Source organism: Suncus etruscus, chromosome 13 (genome assembly GCF_024139225.1).
Source record: "Suncus etruscus isolate mSunEtr1 chromosome 13, mSunEtr1.pri.cur, whole genome shotgun sequence".
Lineage (NCBI taxonomy): Eukaryota > Metazoa > Chordata > Mammalia > Eulipotyphla > Soricidae > Suncus > Suncus etruscus.
Genome location: NC_064860.1, coordinates 75,394,124 through 75,414,741, shown reverse-complemented (window position 1 = coordinate 75,414,741; position 20,618 = coordinate 75,394,124). Strand labels below are relative to the sequence as shown.

The following is a 20,618-nucleotide window of genomic DNA, read 5'->3' as shown; positions in this document are numbered from 1 at the left end:
TAAAACTATTTGGACTTCTGAGGAATAATGACAACAATATAAATATAAATATAGCATTTTATGGCAGAAGTATCAAATAAAATACAGCACACATAGGGCTATAAGATAGTACAAGTATTAAATCATTGGTCCTCTCCCAGACAATTTTGTTTGATTTTTTGTATCATAGATAGTCCCCCAGAAGTTACTTCTAATCATAGAGCCAGGAATAAATCTTAAGTACCACTGATTGTGGCCCAACCCCTAACACATGTACTTCAACTGTGCAACATATCTTAATTATATAGTCAGTACACATACATTTTTTTCAAATTCAATTTTTAAACAACAAAAAATATGTTTTTTTAAATGTGTAATCAGTCATTAGTTAAATTTGCCAAATTTTGAGTCATGTAATTTAATGATTATAAACTTGCTCTGATTAATTTGAACATAATATTCTCATACATTGCTATAGAACTTTATATACATATGTATAATTTATATATATATATGTATATATATATGTATTTGGAATTCTACAAATTCCTTTCCTCCTCTGTAAACCAGAAATGTCAAAAAGGTGACATGCTTTTCCATTTCGAATTAAACTCACAAAACAGCAGGTGTCCCACAGATTTACCAATGGCACAACTACGATTTACTTTCTCTTTTCTAGGAAACTCACAAAGTCCAGACTTGACCTTTTTCAAGAATCCATTTCTATCACTAATTTCAAAACAATGGCTTATGTTGGAGCTTTTCACCATAATGTTAATGCTCAAAATAGGTTACACACACACTAATACAATAGTTGGTATCAATTAGCAGCAGTGTGATAAATTCTATAAAAATAAAGCAATATTTTTAAGGAAGTCTACTTTTAACACTTTGAGGAAGTAGAGAGAAACTCAAATTATCTGCAGCCATATTTTCATTAGAATGTTAAGAAAATTTGGAATAGAATTTTTTGTCTTTTTAAATTAAAATGATAGAATTGGGCGAAGGAACTATAAGTGGGTTATATTGTATTATTATTTATGAAAGGGTTATCTTTGTACAGGATTATGGGAACATTGCTTAGAGTTACATTTTTGTATAAACATTAAATCTGAGCAAAACATAAGGAAGCAGGGGCCAGAGCCGTGGCGCTAGCATCTGCCTTTCAAGAGCTAACCTAGGACAGACCGAGGTTCCATCCCCCAGCATCCCATATGGTCCACCCAAGCCAGGAGCAATTTCTGAGCACATAGCCAGGAGTAACCCTGAGTGTCAATGGATGTGGCCCAAAACAAAGCAAAACAAAAAAATATAAGGAAGCAACCGTAATGAAAACTTTTTTTTTTCAGAAATTGTCATTAATATAAGTCAAGATGGCATAATTATTTGTTTTATTTTTTACTTATTTCTTTTTGAATTTCCAGATATTTATCATAGGTCTCACACATTACTGCACATGCTCTACTCTTGAGTTCATTCTTGACCCTTTAGTAGCATGTTTAAGTGTCAGCATACATATATGGGTATGATGAGGGCAATATCAAAGTTAATGTTATACTTGAAAATACTTGAGAAAGGAAACATTTTTTAAGAGTACCTCACTAGTTAAACAAAGAGGCAGAGACAAAATGTATAAGAAAATCAATAAAAGATTCTGATTTTTTATAGGAATAACTGGAAACATATTTATATTTACTTTTGAAATATTAAATAAGACTTCAAAAACTCTTAACTTTTAAAAACACTTTATAGCTATAATATTTTTGTTGACTTTTTTCTTGTTTTGTATTACTGTTCTTTAGGAGAGAATATAAAGTGTTCAGATCAGTTCATACAGTCACTCCAACTTCAAATGTGACATATTTGTAAGAGAAATACTAAATATGATTATCAATATATTATACTATATGTGTAAATTGAATGTGTAACATGTAATGTAGGTTTAGTTCTCTTCATAAAATATTATTCCTGGCTCTGTGCTTGGACTTATGCAATACTAGAGACTGAAACTGAGCTTTCCATATCCAAAGCTTGTCCTCTGCCTATAGAGCTAGTGCTCTAATCTGTCACATCTCCATTTAAGGAGAATATAATATTAAGACCATATTAAAATAACATTAATTAAATGATCTTATATTCTTAATATAAATCACTCTGGTTATCATATTTAATCAAAACATGGTAAATTTAACAGTATTTTAAAATAAGAGGTTGGTATAAAACCATTATTTATTTTATTGGATTGTTCAAATGTAAATACTTAGTACATAAAATTTTACCATATTATAGATAGAAAACTTTTACAGTAAAATAAAACCACTGTTAGTTACTTTATATGAGTTCACATAATGATTGAGTAAACTGGAGATAAGAATATGAAAAATCTATATGCATGATGTTTCAATACAAACAAAGTTGCACTAAATTAAACCACAGGTAATTATTAAAATGGAAAATTTATGTTACTTAAATTACCCATTCAAAAGAGTTTTGAAGAAATGCAGTCAAAGTGCATATTTAAATATTTGATATTATGTTTTTTATGCTAAAAAGGATTCTATAATTGCCTTTATTCTACAAAACATATATTTTCACTTAGGGGACTCATTTAAAGTAAGACCCACTTTATCCCATGATCCCTATTTAGTCAAACAGTCTTTGTGATACATGATCAGCGTAGCCATGGGAAGATTGAGTTGCTGCTGCTGCTGCCGCCGCCTCTGTAATTCAATAAATAAAAAGTTGGCCATGGTCTATGGATCTCTAAGTCTGGCACCTTTGAAACCCACTGCACTCCATTAACTACTCCCCTTTATTTGTTGCATGTCTTTGATCAGTTATTCAGAAAATGTTTCTTTTCAAAGCAATATATTGGGATCTCAGAACTCAAGTAATCTTAAGCTGCTTTCTCACTCATAGTTGTTATAAACTTTCAACAACATATAAATACATAAGAGAAATTTTTGTGGTAGTTACCTGCTCCAACAACTTTATCAATGGATATGTTGGTAGCATCCAATTCCTTAGCAAACTCATGGACTGCTTGGGTAGGGTCTTCATATGTATGTGGGTCCACATAAGTCCTGAGACCTGGAAGCTTTACTGTTTAAAGAAAAAAGAAACACGTTATTTTAAAATGTGTTTTAAAAACACATTTAAAAACACTTTTAAAATTTTTAAAAAGACTTTAAAAAACTAAAAAAACACTCTATTAAGCAAATGTTATGATTTGCTCTTATAAGTTCTAATACTAGCAAAACACAGAATCTTTTCATTCTTTGATATCACAGAAATCAGAACATTTGCATTATGCTGAATGATTTTTATAAGAAATTCTTCGAATTTAAATATAAGTTATGTTCATTCTAAGTGAAAAAGTGAATAAATGAAGATTCAAGCAAAAATATCTTAAAGAGAAAAGGTTCAACACTGAGGAGACCTAGTCATTAATATTTCTAGTAGCACGAGTCAATTAATTCTCTTATACTTTCACATTTTTCATTTATTTGTTGTTGTTGTTGTTTTTTGTATCACATACAGTCATTCTCAAGCCTTCTGACACTGTGCTAAGAAATCACTCCTAACAGCGTTCATGGGAATATGTGGGAATATGTAGGACTAAATATATAACCAGGAATGGCTGTATGTAATACAAGTGCCTTAACTCCTATGCTATCTCTCCAGCCCATAACCTACTTATTGTTCTGGAACCAAATAATCATCAAATATCTATACAATGCAATATATGACAATACATAAAATGTTTTTGTTTTTTGAGGGAGGCATATTTGGTAATACACCGGGGATACACCTGGCTATGTAACCAGAAATGTAGCTCAGAAATCACTCCTGGCTCAGGAGACCGTATGGGGGGCTGGGGGATCGAACTGTAGTCAGTCCTAGGTCAGCCACAAGCAAGGCAAATGCCCTACCTGTGCACCTCTACTCTGGCCCAATACATAAAATATTCTGAAATATTTATATAATTAAGATACTTTCTATAATTATATAAATTATATAATTACATATTTTTATAACATTACTTTATATTCATTAACAATCACAAGTAAAGTTCCCCAATGCAGCTAAATATCAATTTCATGACATCTGTATATTAATTTCTAAGTATATAAAATATGATATTTACATGAATATTACTAAAACATCAAACATGTTATATTTACATATCACTGTAACTAAAATTTAATTATATAGATTTTAAATATACTAAGAGGCAAAGTATTCTCTATAAGTTTAACTTTCAAGAGAATACAAGTTTTTATAAGTGTAACAAAGAATTAAATTCTAAGAGAATAATTTAATTTTTAAACTGTCATTTTCATAAATATTAAATTATTCTCAATTTTTATTCTTTTCATTTTATATAATTAATACAATATACTTATATATTTAATGTGGAATTTTTTAATATGAGATTTATCTCAGGAAAAATAACTCATAAGCAACATATAATATTCCTAAAACAGAGGACCATGAGAAATAGTGCAGAAATGAAGGTGCTTATTTTACACGTGTAAATGCAGGAAAGAGGAAAGTGTTCTAACGAGCATCCAGCCTCCTGCCTCCACTGCCCTGTTGTCCCCGCAGCAGGAGGGACCCAGGGCTGAGGCAACAGGTCCTTGTTACCAGGAGGCGAATGGGGCCAGGGCATGGAGCCTCTGCGCCCCAGGAGAATCCGCTTATGCCAGGAGTCTGCAGCAGGTTCTCTGCAGCCACTTCTCCAGGACCCCCATCGTCCTCACAGCTCCTTGTTGAGGGATGGGCCACCTTTGAGCTTGGGAATCAGAGTAGCCAAGCTTGCCACCTTGCCTGCTGCAGGTGAACCCCTGCTGTCCCACATCACCTCATGTCCCTCACAGTATCTTGGTGGGCGGGGACAGGCTCCAAGGGTGGGTGGGGGCAGTCTGGCCCGTGGACCTGCGACTTCAGTCACTGCTTCCCGTGGGCTATTGTGCTGGATGGGGGTGCTGGGCAGAGAAGATGGGATGTACTCTCCCTTACTGTCCAGCTTGGCAGCAGAAGGGAGAGGCTCTTTGAAACTGCTGGGGTAAGTGGGCTCTGTCCTGAGGGAGCAGCCCCACTCCCACACTCCCTGGGACACAGCCTGAAAGGCTGAGCTGGGACTGGCTCTTGTAGTTCTGAAATGGATAGTGGGAACCAAGATCATGGAGAGCTCATGGCAGTGCAGGAGCATGCAAGGAGAGGCTCAGCTGTTCTGCCATCCCAGTGCAAGCTGTGGTTCCCCCCCCCTTGACCAATCACAGGTTTTATATTTGGTTCTTTGAGCACCTTTAGTATTTTTCCCTGACTACAGAGTTGGTAAAAAGCACTGAACTCTGTCAGGCATAATCCAAAACTCCCTACAAATATTTTTATACTAAAAAAGAAAGCTATTTCATTAGAGAAAGCCTTGATATATTAAAATATAAAATGTTGGGGGCTGAGCGGTGGCGCTAGAGGTAAGGTGCCTGCCTTGCCTGCGCTAGCCTTGGATGGACCGCGGTTCGATCCCCCGGTGTCCCATATGGTCCCCCAAGCAAGGAGCAACTTCTGAGCGCATAGCCAGGAGTAACCCCTGAGCATCACCGGGTGTGGCCCCAAAACAAAAACAAAAACAAAACAAAACAAAATATAAAATGCTATCAATCAGGGTAACCACAAAGATTCCCATACTATATCTTGCTTTTAAATGTGGCAGCATAAGTAAAATTACTTTGCAAGAAAGAGTACACCTAAAAGTGATCTACAATTATACCATAATACAAAATGATTTTTATTTTAAAATTATCAGACAATCTCTTCAGTACCACTTTGTAATAGAAGAATAGTAATAGTAAAATGGCAAACTGAAAAGGCAAAATGGCAACTGAAAATTTTGTGCTGACTAATGATGTCTTTGATAAATTTTGTAGTTTGCCTGAATCTGCATTGAGATTAAGGTACGAAAACAATTGTTCTTAAGTTTAAAAATTATGCAATTTTAGAGTTTGGCTAATAAATATTATTTTGTATACTTAGAAGAAAACTTTGAGAATATTATGGTTATGAATGGCTTTTATTATGGCTATACATAACTATCATCGGTATTCTAAACATCATTGTAATATACATGACCAATTTCATTGATACTCTGATTACTATAGATTACAATTCCACCATAACTTTTGCAAATATTTACTGTCCTAAAATTACTCAAAATTGGCAAATATGTTTAAGAGAGCTATCCTACTTTTTAATTCGTTTCTATGTTTATTTGTCATGAAGGATATTTATGAAACATTCACAGAGAAATTAGGATGATAAAGCTTCATGGACAACCTCAGGAAGAACAGAAATTTAAAAATTGTTCCTGTTTCGAAGCAGTTCTTTAGCCTGATTTATCCAGTTTCGCTTCAGCTGTAGACATCTGTTGTTTTCTACTCTCTATTGTTTTAAAATGGTAACTCCATTTTTTACTGTATTGGTTTCTCTACTGCAACTGAAGGTTTTCTTTGGGCTTCTCTCTACAGCTCAGCCTTCAATGCCTCCAGGATCTGCAATTTCTTGGCTCATGGGCCTTCAATTACTACAAATTCATGGCTTCTGTCTCTTCTATATGCCTTGTTTCTGCTACTTTTATATACTAAACACTTGCAAGGAAAAAGAAAAAACGTTAACTTGAACTTACTATAAGAGCCATATAAAATAAAATCTTGTTTACTTTTTTATTTGAGTAAACTTGGTTCATTATTATCAAGGCACATGGACACAACTTGCATTAATTCTGTGATAGTAAAGTAAGAAGCAGTGTTATAAGCGAATCAGTGTTTCTTAGGGAATACAAAAAAGCATAACTTTAAAATTAGGTCAAAAGGATAATTTTTCTGGTAAATACATATAATTATTTATCTTGCTAAATATAAGGACAACAGTTCAGGAAAAATGTTCTGATATCAACAACTACAAAACAGTATATAATGATAATTGTCAAGAATGTTTTACAAATAGTTGAGGTAAGTATGGGATTTAAGAAATCTTAAAATTATGTTTAGAGTTATTTTTTAATATCATTCCTACTGTATAACCATATCTCTGAACTATTAAAATATATTCATAAATAAAAATCAACTGAATTTATCACTATTATTTAAATCAGTAACTTACTCTTCCTGCCACATGCTATCTGGGGAAACCACACAAATATAAATATACACAAACACAGTAAAATGACCTGCTCTTGTGGAGTTTTAAGTGCTGATTTTTAACTGCTGCCCAGAGGTTCCAGGAACAAGGTGATTGGGGATTCAAGGCCCATAAGCCCTTCACACCAATAATTAAGGGCAACATATAGAGTGACTGGGCTCTGTCAAGAAAACCAGATAATAAACACATGCACATGTGTTAAGCTGCACTACTTTACAGCTCATTCTGTGCAAACACAATAATTTACATTTCCATTTTACCAGCATGAGTTGCCCTAAGGAGAGCAAAATGTAAAAAGACCCAGCTAGAAAGGGCAAGGGGACAGGATCTGAGGAGGTGAAACACATTTCTTTCCTTTTGAAGCCCTATTATAGGATGCATAACAAGGCTGGAGGGAATAGTTCATAGTTAGCTTTTTAAAGCAATACCAAATAAAAGATCTGAAATAAACCAGCTGTAGTATTAAGATGTAGAAAGTTTACGACATGCATATAAGTTACTTTTATACCCTTTGCAGCAAGGAAAAAAAATGCATTCCTTTTATTTTGTTTGTTTGTCTATAATAGGGATAAATGCACATTTGAAGCAAATGAAAGTTTCAATAAACTGTACCATATAAGCCAACAGCTAAAACTATAGAGTGATAGAATGTATAACCTAATTATTTTCAGTAAATAACTGTATTTATCTGTACTGAAAATTCATTAACTTTATCATTGCTACAAAAAAGAAACAAAGCAACATGGTCACACTCCTAACAGAATATTTGCACCAGTCCTCTAATTCTAATCGAAATACTATAATAAAACAAAAAATCCTACAAAGATATAACTACTGTCACTTTTGTAAGTGTAGTGATGGTAAGTCAGCACTTTGTGGGATCAGCACAAGAAAGGAAGATATTTGTTCTAGCACTTGTTTCTACCTAAATTTGTAACCTACCTACCCTGAAATAAAGAGAATCTGATAACAGGGAGTATTTTGTCTTTTTGTGAAATTTCATGTTCATAAGACTTTGCCTTAATATTGTCAAAATGAGCAATGATCTCTATGAGCTATGTCTATGTCTTGATTCCACATCCTTTCACATTTCAGAAACATTATGTTCATTATCAGCATCATTATTTTACTTAGATTATGCCTCTCGACTGTTAAAAATGGTAATCAATTTTTTCATCTCAATTATAGGATTGAAATGTTCATATACAATGCCAATAATTAGTAGAAAACAGACCTTTAAGAGAATTTTGAATTTAATACATAATGTCAAAGGAATGTTTACAACTTAGATTAATTATAGTGAAAATATGTGAAAAGAATATATTTCCTAATTTCTAGGAAAACATTTTTAAAAGTTTTTAATTTAAAATTTTTAAAATCTTAGGATTTTAAACATTTAAAATATTAGGAAAACTTTTACAAACACTGATTACTAATTATCAGATTAAACTGTGTTATAATTTGGAAAATTTAGTATTTTGCAGAGATGTTTTATTTTGCTAAAATGGCAGGATAAGACTTTGTATTAGATCTAAAAGTTTTAGTCCCTGAAAGAGAACTCTTTGTAGAACATATTAAAAGAGGCTAAATTGATTGCTATTAAAATAGGGTAAGGGGAAGGAATGCTAGCTTTTTTACCAGTTGGATATCATGTAACTCCAAAATAAACAGTTTATTCTAAAAGTTCTCTCCTGGTTGGTTGACCAAGTGGAGTAAGGCACTTTACATAAACAGAAGTTGTTTATATTTACTTGGCAGTTAGAAACGGGAAAAGGCTCCAATTTAGATTTCAGCAAAGGACTAGTAATAAGGAAATTGAAGATACGCTTTGCCTTTCAGCCATGCAGATCAGGCAAAAGCATATACTCCCCATCATGTGCATTATTTGAATATAAACCACAGGTACCCTTCAATTTAGTTTAAGCTAGTTGACGTGTGGTCATATAAAAATTGCTTAACACAAATCATGAATTTCCTTTTCTGTTTAAAATAGATATAATTTGGCTGTCCCCCCAAAAAAAAGTCACTTTTGAAATATCTTCTTCAGGAGGAGTCTGTCAAATTAAATATCAACAGCTGTTAAACCTAAAATAGTAATATCAAAAGGCAAAATTTAGGTAGAAACTTACAGTGTCCATTCCCAAAATGAAGTCTTTTTTCATCTGTACCATGTTTTGATTTGTTGTAGCCACAGAATCTAGAGGTAAGTAAATTAAAAAAAATCCACAATGAAAATGTACTTAAAATAAGTCTCTATGTTCATAGTGTACAAAGAGAATAAAATGGCATCTTTCTCAATTAAATGCTTTAGTGGAAGTTTAATGACTTCATATTTTCTAAATTCTCTATAGAAATCCACTTTCTCTGTGGACCCTGGATAAATGCCTTAATGAGGAGTTATGCAGAATTGCTTCCCCACTGTGCAAACCCCTTCGGTTCAGTTTTTATAATGACCTTAGAATGTGTTTATAGTATATATTTTTAAATGACTGCTGTTAGAATGAATGAAGGGGAAAGTCTCCATTGTTAGTGATTAGTGCTGTGCAGTGTTACCACTTTTCTGTGTGTGAAAGTGTCAAGGAAATTTGCAGAATATCTGAAGAGTGCGGGATACTTAGGGGAAATAGTAAGTGAAAAAATAAGAATAATGTAAAAAAAAAGAGAAGTGTTGGTGAGCAAAGGCAAAAATTAAATGTAAAGGGGGGAAAAAGCTTAAGGTAAAGAGTGACTTGAGAGAGAAAGGAAAAATAGAAGGCTCTGGAATATGTGTAGAGGCAATAAACTTGTTCAAATACTTTATTTACCACCCTCTTCAGATTTTAGGAGCAATAAAGGAGAGCAAGCGAAGAAATAATGAAAGTAAGTCTCATAATGCAAACTGTGAACTCACCTCCCAATCAAAATGTAAGTAACGACTGTGAGGAGAATGATTGCTACTGCCGCTGAAATGGCTATCAGAACCACTTGGCTGCTTTCACCAGAGATGGAGAAAGCTGTGAGGGTAAAAGAAAAAAATAAAAAGCATTAAGAGATTATAAAAACTGTATGGAAAATGTTTTGAATATAGTCATTTTCATTTTTGCTTTCGCTAACATGAAGTTTGATATCTGACACAGAATTAAAAAATTAATTCAATTAGGGTATAAATAGAAAATTGCTACCTAATATGACAAAGTATTCATATTAGGTAGAAATGTTTAATGGCATAGACCAAACATTATTTGCATGTCTATTGCATGGAATGTGCTGAGCTGCTTTGTCTATACTCCTGACATCAAAAAATCACTTGATAAAGCAAGATCAGTCATGAATTGGAAATTAAGTATCCAATAATAAGCTTATAAAAGTTTTCTGTTTTTTTTAATCTTCTATACTTGTTTTTTTCTAGCTGGTCAATTGTGCTATATTGTTCAATTATTTGCCTGCACAAGAAATTAGCCACAATCTTATTTGACCCTCCACTAATTTAGGAGCTTAAAACTATACTCTCTCTCTCTCTCTCTCTCTCTCTCTCTCTCTATATATATATATATATATATATATATATTATACATATATATGCATTGCTATATATGTCATTTATTGTCAAAGCTGCTAACTTTATATTTTGTAATTCTTATGAAAGGTAGAAATAAAAAGATGGTGACACATAAAATTTAAAATTGAGTGTCTATAAAAGTATTTTTTGAAGCATAGCTATATTCATTTGTGTGTTGTCTATGATCTTTTTTATGATTCAGGACTAAGGCTGAGTAGTAACAAAGAGACTGCATATAGACAACTTAATATTTATCATAGTATAACAAGCAACTGAACTTTGATCAAATCAATGTTTCTTTAATACTGATGTAATAAAATGCACAGGAAACTTTCTTAAAAATTTCTGAGTCAGTCAGGAACTTTCTCTGACTTTCCATAGATATCAGACCTGGTCTCAGTCTGTAGCACTGCTTGGTTTCCCTTATGTCTTCCTAAATTTCCTTTCATAGTTATTTCTTTATAAATATTTTGCAACTTTTTAATATCTGCTTTCTTAAAGAAGAAACAAAATAATATAAAACTATAATGAATTACTATTTTCTATGTGCTCCAAGTCAATGTTTTTAAAATGCCTAACAATATTTCAATAATGCTCTTAAAAGAAAACATTTTATACACCATTGTGGCATATGCATTTTTTTTCTTCAATGACTTCACTTTACTTTTTGTTAGGCCATTTTAATGTCACTAATATAGAGACTCAGATACTAACGTTTATGTTTATTCACTCATTAAAGTCAATGAAAAGGAAATGCTGTGATTTCAAGTGTATAAAATAAATATCCCCTAGGACTAATCTTTCATGCAATATTCAAAAGAATTCTCTAACTCCAAACTCAGTTTCATCACATGTGGTTTTTCTCTTGAACTGCACGAACCATTTTTTAAAATACTATACAATACAGAAATGAACTCTGGTCTGCAATGCCATGTAGTATTCTTTGCACTTTACAAGTTTACTCAATATAAAATCCCTATTGAGTATTCAAAGTAAACTTCCCCAATTTCCTAATAGGGAAAGAAACAGTGAGCATGAATTGGCTTGTCAAGATTATCTTTAGACTACAGTCTATTTTCTCTATTCCCACATTACACCTGCCATTCTCAGGTGTAAATCACTTGCCCTGGGAATCAGTGTTTTCCCTCTGAAGTTTTCCAGAGATTTTGCTTCCCCAATTTGGATACTGGCATTACTTTAAGGAAAGGTCTTTGACGTCTACTCTCTATGTTTTCAATGTATCTTATTTAAGTTATTATTTCTTTTTGTGGTGACAAAGATAGAGCAGGGTTAAATTATACTCTGATTCTTAGTAATTATTCATATTAACTCTATGCTCAGAGATAATGTCTGGTGGTGCTAAAAGACCAAATGAAATGTGGGATTTAACCACATTTGGCTGTAAACACATTGGCTGTAAATAAGGCAAGAGCTTCTCCTTATACTATATCTCTGACTGTTCATATCTATGTATATATATTTATGTATGTTTAAACTATGAAAGAACTCAATGGTAAAGCTGCATTAAACTGATCTTTAAGTCAAACTATATAACTAATTTTAACAGGTATTTTAAAAATTCATATTTTTTCTTTCTATAGACTATCTGCTTGTTTCAGTAAGTGGAAGCATAGAAAAATTAAAACATATTTGAAAGAAATTCTTTGAACCTTAATTTTAATAGAATATTTCTTAAACTTGAAACACTGAAGTATTATTAGAAGTTTAAAAGTTGAACCACTACTAGCAGCAACGTCTGTGGCAAATTTGGAATGAGTTCAGATTTGAAATTTTGTGTTGATTTTTTTAAATTTACTTACCTGACTTAATCAAGTGCTAATTAAGAACATAAGCATGATTGGATCAATGTTCCAAATATGTATCAACATATTCAATGTTTAGGGCAAACTGACTCCCTAGCCTTCAATGTGCCACAGGATATAGTATACATTTGCTTATTTTAGCTGATATTTGAGAACTCTCTTGCTAAATAAATGTAGATTTTGTTATTATTAGTTTAAGTAGCCATTAAAAAGTTTTCTAAAAGGAAAATTGACAATAATTTAAAGTGCACATATTCTTTAACTTAAATATTACAAAGAGAAAAATTTTTTGTTAAAATGTAATTGTGTTTAGTTTTAGCCCTAAAGCAGGTTCATATGGATTCCATGTACTATTTATCACTTTATCTCCACTGCCTTAGAAGGTGCTGTCTCCATGCTCATTCTCTCAAAGAAAGATAAGCAGAGGTATTGGAGAAACATACAGTTGTCTATTTAAATCTGAAAGCTTTTCTTTAAATGAATTTCATAAATTCAGTTGAGAACCAAAAATTTTGGAAATACTAAAACCCCAATACCATACAAAAATTACAAATTGTTATTATAAGCAGTAATTCTAATTACCTGGAAAACATGCCTAAAATGGATACTTTGTTATATTAGCTATATACTGCTACTTTAGGACGTTTTAATAAGGTATAAAATTTATGAAAAAATCAATATTGTTTTTACAAAAAAGTGCTTTTACATCTGAAGAAAATCTCTTTTAAATTTGTGAATTTTGAGTGATTGGAGTAGATAGCACAGAAGTAGGGTATTTGCCTTGCATGCACCCTGCCCTGGACAGATGTGGGTTAAGAGTCCAGGCATCTCATATGGTCCTTCAAGCCTGCCAGGAGTGATTTCTGAGTGCATAGTCAGGAGTAATCCCTGAGCATTACCAGACATGACCCCCCTCCAAAAATGAATGAAATGTGAATTTTAAGACCAGCAAAAATTTGCTAAGTAGAAGAGTCAAAATAATACTAAGGTTATTTATGAAAGTGTAGGCTTTTTTAGACTTTTTGTGCATAACAACTTCTATCCATTTATCTTTGACATTTTTTTTTTTTTTTTTTTTTGGTTTTTGGGCCACACCCTGTGACGCTCAGGGGTTACTCCTGGCTATGCGCTCAGAAGTTGCTCCTGGCTTCTTGGGGGACCATATGGGACGCCGGGGGATCGAACCGCGGTCCGTCCTAGGCTAGCGCAGGCAAGGCAGGCACCTTACCTCCAGTGCCACCGCCCAGCCCATCTTTGACATTTTTTAAGGCTACTTTATAATTATAAATTTAAGTTATAGAAATTCAAATATATATACATTGTATGATTTTCCATTAAAATAAAATCACATTTATTAAATAGTGCATAATTAATATGACCTATAAATAGATAATTTTATTTATAATTTTATTGTTCTAGATCACATTAATTAGCTTTAGCTTTATTAGAAATTTGATTTAATTATTCTTGTGAGCCAGAGAGAAAATTAAACAAGCTAATGCTTGCTTTGAACTTGGAAGGCCTAGACTTAATCCAATTCACAGCCTATTTTCCACATAGCATAAAAACAATTTAAAAAATATCATTCTTATTAACTACCTACTAATACACATATAACTATATAAGGATATATTTTGTTCACATTTTTTAAAAGTAGTTTTAGCATCTACAAGCCTCATTAATTTAGTATCTACTAGTCTCCTTTATAATCTCCTGGTGAATTAAAACATATAACTTGAGCTTACTTTATTTTTTTCACGATACATAGTGATTTTACCACCTTGAAGTTAAACTTCAATAAGAACTTTAATAATTTATCAAGCACCATCAAAGAAAAGAAAAATATTACTGATGAATGTTTCCTAGAATTAGGTCAATTTTAATCAACATTGAGGTCAAATAAAAATGGCAAATTGTTAATGTGAATATGATTATAAGTCAAGGTTAAGAAAGGCCTTCATTCTGAAGTAATACAAAATTAAAATGAAATGTGTTAGGGATTAAAATAATATTATTATCATGAATGAGCAGAATTTTGCTATTGTTTTGGCATTCACGAGACAGGACAATAAACACAGACTATGCTAATAATTTTGACACTGTATCAAATAATATACTTCAAAATAATTTGTGGCTAGTAGCAAATATGAACAACTTAAATATTAAAATATACTTGATTTTTTCAATCATGTTCTTAATTATAAATTTATATAAGATGCCTAGATTTATAAAGTTATGCAGAGTTGGGTGCCAGGCATACTTTATTCCACCAATATTCATATCACCAGTCTAGTCTTTCCCCAGCCCCTCTTATAACCTCTTCTTTTCACCACAAGCCTGGCCCCTGTTAGGCAGATGTAAGTTTGGTTTTTGATGTCTGCATCTCTTGTTTATAGTGTTGAATCTTTGGTTTTAATATTTACTTATTCTACTCTTTATTACATTTCTACTCAGATGCCCTTGGCCTCTGCCCCCCATTGCTTTCTGTCCATTTCTTCTTTCCTCCTTGACTTCTTTACTTCATGTCCTTCTCATCCCTATACTCTGAGGCAAATGGTGATCTAGAAATTCTCCCTTAGAATATACTTCATTTTGAGAACTGGTTGATGAGATCACATATAAATGCTCAGAGTTTTGATTTTTAAATAAGAATATTAAAACAGATACACATTCAAACACAGATCCAGTACTCAAAACTGTCAAATTATAAAAGAATACTTTTAAAACACCAGTCTTTGCTAAGACTTAAAAGAGACTGAAGAAAGATTCTCAGACTTTTTTTTGGCAACAATCTTCTTCCCTACATAAAATAATACATACAATCAGGACTAGTTTCAAACTCAAACTTGCGACTGTTGGTCCCATATCCAGCTGCTGTTCGTGCTCGGATTTGGAACACGTATGTGGAATCAGGTTTGAGGCTGCTGATGGTAACATTTGTGCCTCTTGCCCTTAGGATGGTGTAACTTGTCTCTTGTTCCTGCTTTGAAGTAAGAAAAATCATGTTAAAAGCAAATCTTAATGGTCAAATGGTCAAACAGTGAACACTACAAACTCAACTCAATTTAGCATAGATGACTAATAAAAATGTGATAACGTGACATTTGTAAATTAAAATATAGTGTTTAGCATTTACAGCAGAAAAACAGGCTTATTTTTGTTTGATTTTTGGGTCACACCCAGCAGCGCTCAAGTGGTTACTCCTGGCTCTATACTGGGATTCAAAACACGCTCCTTTTGCATGGCAAGGCAAACACCCTACCTCCATGCTATCTCTCTATCCCCAAAAAATAGATGTATGTTTTTACTTATTATTAAGAAAATATGTGAATTAAAATATGCTCATTCAAAGTTAAATCTAAAAGAATCTCAATCAAAGTCAAGAAATATATGCAGAACAAATTTAAAGAAAAATTCTCAATAAGGTATGGGATGAACTGGATATGTTATCAGAGCAGTGTTGATACTGGTAGTGAGATGGGTGTTGAAACATTGTACGTGTAAAACTTAATTATGAATAACTTTGTAAAGATGCTTTAAGTAGGTTCTGAAGCAATAGCACAGCAGTGGGGCATTTGCCTTGCACGCAGTTGATCTGGGACAAAGCCACGTTCAATCTCCTGCATTCCATATGGTCCCCTGAGCTTGCAAGGAGTGATTTCAGAGCACAAAACTAGGAGTAATCCCTGATTGCAGCCAGATGTGACCATCCTCATAAAAGAATGCTTTAAATAAATAATTATTTAAATAAAAATACGCTTTATATTAAAAGAAAAATTATTCAAATAATATTTAATGATTATAAATATATTTAATTCTCCTTTAACTTATATGTATTTTAATGTATGGTATACTCATAACTAGATGTAACTATTTTATCAATAAAATAATAAACCTAGGAAAAAAGTTATAAATAATTTATATGTATATTGCTTAAAATGAATGATCTCTGAGAGCTACTATATTTGTACTCTATTTGATCTAAGTCAGTGACTTAGTAAAGACAAAATTATACACAAAATCATCTAGAAATATTTTCCAGAAATGGATTCTCATATATTCAAGTTTTACACTAGGAAATAAATGCTGCATATTAATAGAAAAGTCTTTTGGAGTCAGGCATTTTTTGTTAAAATTGTTTTTGCACAAACCTATTTTATCCTTAGCACAAAATATATTCTGAACATTTGATGGGTAATGTGATTTTGGTAGATGGCAGAACATTCTATAACTACTATGAAGTTTAAAGTAGTTATATAGAACAAGGTATATTTTCAACCAAATTGGATAGATTACAAGAGGCAGAAGGTATATTCAAGATGCTTTATAGTAAAAGGTACTGGATATATCTTATATGTTTGTAGGGTATGTATGTATGATAATTACTGTGTTAAATTATTAGGAGTTAAAATATTAATCACACAGACATAATTATTTTAACTGCTATCAATATTGTGCATATACCCTTATATGACTGTTCAAGCCTGGAGAAATAATCAAAAGACTGAGACCTTGTAAGACTTAAATTATAATGAAGCATTTCAAATACTTTACAAGCCTTATGTGAGTATTTGGGAATAATTTTTAATACATGTTTGTGTTATAAACTATTCACATAAATTCATTTATTTATATTAAAATTAATTTGAATGTATGAATTTTAAAAATTTTAAAGTATTTGGGAATAATTAATTTATTCTTATTTTCTTGTACCTGTTAATATTGCTTAGAAATAAAGAGAATAGATTTTGTATCAGCTTGATATAAGCTGAACAAAGTCTTGTTTGGGGATGGAGACATAGTATATAGGTGAGATATGTACATGATGTCCATTAATAACTGGTCAGAAGATATCCACAGATAGCCCTGACCACCTCCTACTATACTTCAAAACCATAATGGCAAATCCATAATGGCATTAGGAGTCTGAGACCTCAAAAATGTGGTCTTTAGCATTTTACTATTTTACTACTAAATTGGCTGAGAATTGCCAGAGATGTCTCTCAAGATTCCTGGTAATTGCATGGGAGAAATACCCAAATACATTTTTAATTGAATTATTTCATTTTCATGTATTCTGTGTACCACCTATAGAAGCACATATTTTTAGTTTCCGGTTTATCTTGTCATGTATTATTTTGTTGTTGAGATTACACCATGACCAGTGCTCAGGGCTTAATCCTGGCTCTATCCTAGCCGTATCTTGTTTTGTTTTGTTTTGTTTTGTTTTTGTTTTTGGATGACACCCAGCAGCGCTCAGGGCTCAGGGGTTACTCCTGGCTCTACACTCAGAAATCGTTCCTGGCAGGCTCAGGGAACCAGCTGGGATGCTGGGACTCAAACTTAAATTATAATAAATGCATGCAAGGCAAACACACTACCTCCATGCTATCTCTCCGACCCCTAGCTGTATCTTAATCTTGGTTCAGAGTTCACTCCTGGCAATGGGTACCATATGTGGTGTAGAGATTAAGCCTGGATTGACTGCATACAAAATAAACTCATAACCTGCTATATTATACTAGCTCATTGGTCATTCTTAACATAATTTTAAAATTAAATATTATGATCATATGAGTATTCATCCGATAATTCACAGTGGACCACTGAAAGCTAGGTGAAATTTATTTTACTATGCCTTTGTTACAATAATATTAATTAATCCTGACTTGCTTTTAATAAAAAAATATAGACCATCACACCAGAGGTGGGTATGAATAAAAAGTGTCATACTTATGAAACATATTAGCAACTATTAGATAAGTTACTATATAATGAAGAAGAATATATGTTATGCCATTCTGAAAAGTTGATTATATTAGTAATGTTTCTTTTCTAATGCTTCATTTTCATTTTGAAGAATGTTTATAATATAGCTATAGTCACAATAAATGCTAAATCATGGCCATTAGCATTTAAAACAGAACTAATTTTATGAGTGGTGATACTCTGCAAGATATGAGTAATGATGCTCTAAATATATGGTCTTACAAAAATACTTGTTTACTGATATAGGATTACTATACATCAACAGTAAATTCAGCATATAGAAGCATAAAAATAATATATTATATAGCAGATTTCTTTATAATATAGATTTCTTTAAATCTATATTTATATATAATATATTTATATTTTATTTATATAAATATATATTATTAATATAGATTTCTTTAAAATTCACTTCAAAATACTTCACAAACATAGGAGATATCTTAATATACTGTGTTCATACTGGTAATTAAAACCAATAGTTCTAAAGAGAAGCTTCAAATAACTAAGTAAATATATTTTTATATCTAACTATAAAATTAAACCAAATAGAAATAAACATTACTTAATAAATAAAATATTATTCAAATTCTACTTATACCAGGTATATATTTTTTATAATTTTATTGCTAAGATAGTATTATGATGTGAGGCAAACTTATCCACTTCTTTCCACATCAATATTTCCTTTCACAAAGTCAAAATTTGGTTTTCATTATTATTTTGCTAATGCAATTGTTTTGCTTTAATTGAGGTTGTTTTCTGTTCTGAATAAAAGTACATAAAATGTGAAGGTTATTAAATAAGTTTAAAATTCAAAGTATAAATAATTTATCAATGGAGATTGGGATTATTCTAAAAAATCATTGATAGAGCAATATTTTCAAATATAGAAGAACAAAATATAATTTTAATTATATGCATGCAATGCTTACCAATGAGAGTGAAATGTTAACATATTTCATTGCTATTATCATTGAAACTTTTAAAGTAAGATGTTTTTTTATATTAGGGTAATGGTGCTCAGAGATTACCAATGGATCTACACTCAGAAATCACTCCTGGCAGACTCAAAGGGCCATACTAGAAGCAGGGATAGAGAATGTGTTGACTTTGTGCAAGAAAAAAACCCAACCCCTATTTCTCCACCCTCTAAATTAAGGTCTTTAAATTTATTATTACAGCAACAAGTAATAATAATAAAATCAGCATGTAAAATTACTTTATCCCTTTCTAGTTTTGTACTGCTACTTCTTATAGCTTACTGATTTATTTGTAAGAACACAGTTCATGAGACAATCTCTTCCTCCCTACACACTTAACTCTTGAACATCTAACAACCTTTCCCCACCTTTTCATAGTATTTGACCTCGTAGTCCAATATAATCCCATTTGGGTGTTCAGGTTCTTGCCAGGATAAAGAAATACTGTTTCTGGATGTTCGATCCTTCTTAATTGTCATGACTGGTGATGGAGCTGTCAAGAGAGAATGAGAGAGGATGATGGGAGGAGGCAAAATAATCAGGTAGGGAGAAAAAGAGCAAAGAAAGAAAGGGACAAGCAAATGGAGTCCATCATTATTCTTGCCTTTGGCAAGAAGGTACTATTTCCATTTCAAAGACTCTGGAGTATTAATCTGGCCCCATATCAACTCTCAGCAGCTGGATTATAGCCTTGGTACATGCAAGCCTATGGAAAATAAGCTGATATTTTCAGCTGCTGGTGGACTAGTGGCAAGTGACAGATGTTTTCAATCTGCTACTATAATGTAAGCAATGAAATATATTTGATATATTCTTGAAAGAACAAAGCATCAGTACTACCTATTTGTTACAATCCTGCAAAGTTATTAATGCCAGATTCTTCAGCTTCTTGATAGCGTTTTCATATGCAACTCTGCGAGAGAACTGGAATCCATTATGCAGAGTCCCATGATATTTATAGGTAATAATAACAGTGCGTTGTGAAATCGAGAGGGTTTATGACATATTATGGTAGGCCTTGGCTTTTGACAAAAATGAATTCATAAATAAAATAATAGACTATGAACGACACATTCTGCTTTCACATTTTGTAGTCGATAGCCAGTTGTGCATTGGGTACCACTATTTCTGAATCTGCTTGAACTCATTTTCAGCAATAACCAGGGAACTGTGCAGAAATTAATCAAACCTGAGTATTCTACAAGCAAGGCAAAAATTCAGTCTCATAGGTTTATCCTTTTATTTGTTTACTTATATATTTATTTTGAAGTATAGTATAGAATTAAGTATTAAATTATGTGTTATAATTATTTACATATA

At 32.1% G+C, this 20,618-nt stretch overlaps 1 protein-coding gene across 1 annotated transcript in view; it reads right to left on the bottom strand.

Annotated features, from left to right (window-relative positions):
* EPHA3 (EPH receptor A3) overlaps positions 1–20,618 on the bottom strand; it is a 350,090-nt gene that overhangs the window by 53,118 nt on the left and 276,354 nt on the right. Inside the window, 5 exon segments of the mRNA XM_049785721.1 lie at positions 2,956–3,081; positions 9,312–9,379; positions 10,073–10,175; positions 15,364–15,526; positions 19,667–19,791. Of these exon segments, the coding sequence (XP_049641678.1) occupies positions 2,956–3,081; positions 9,312–9,379; positions 10,073–10,175; positions 15,364–15,526; positions 19,667–19,791 (585 nt within the window).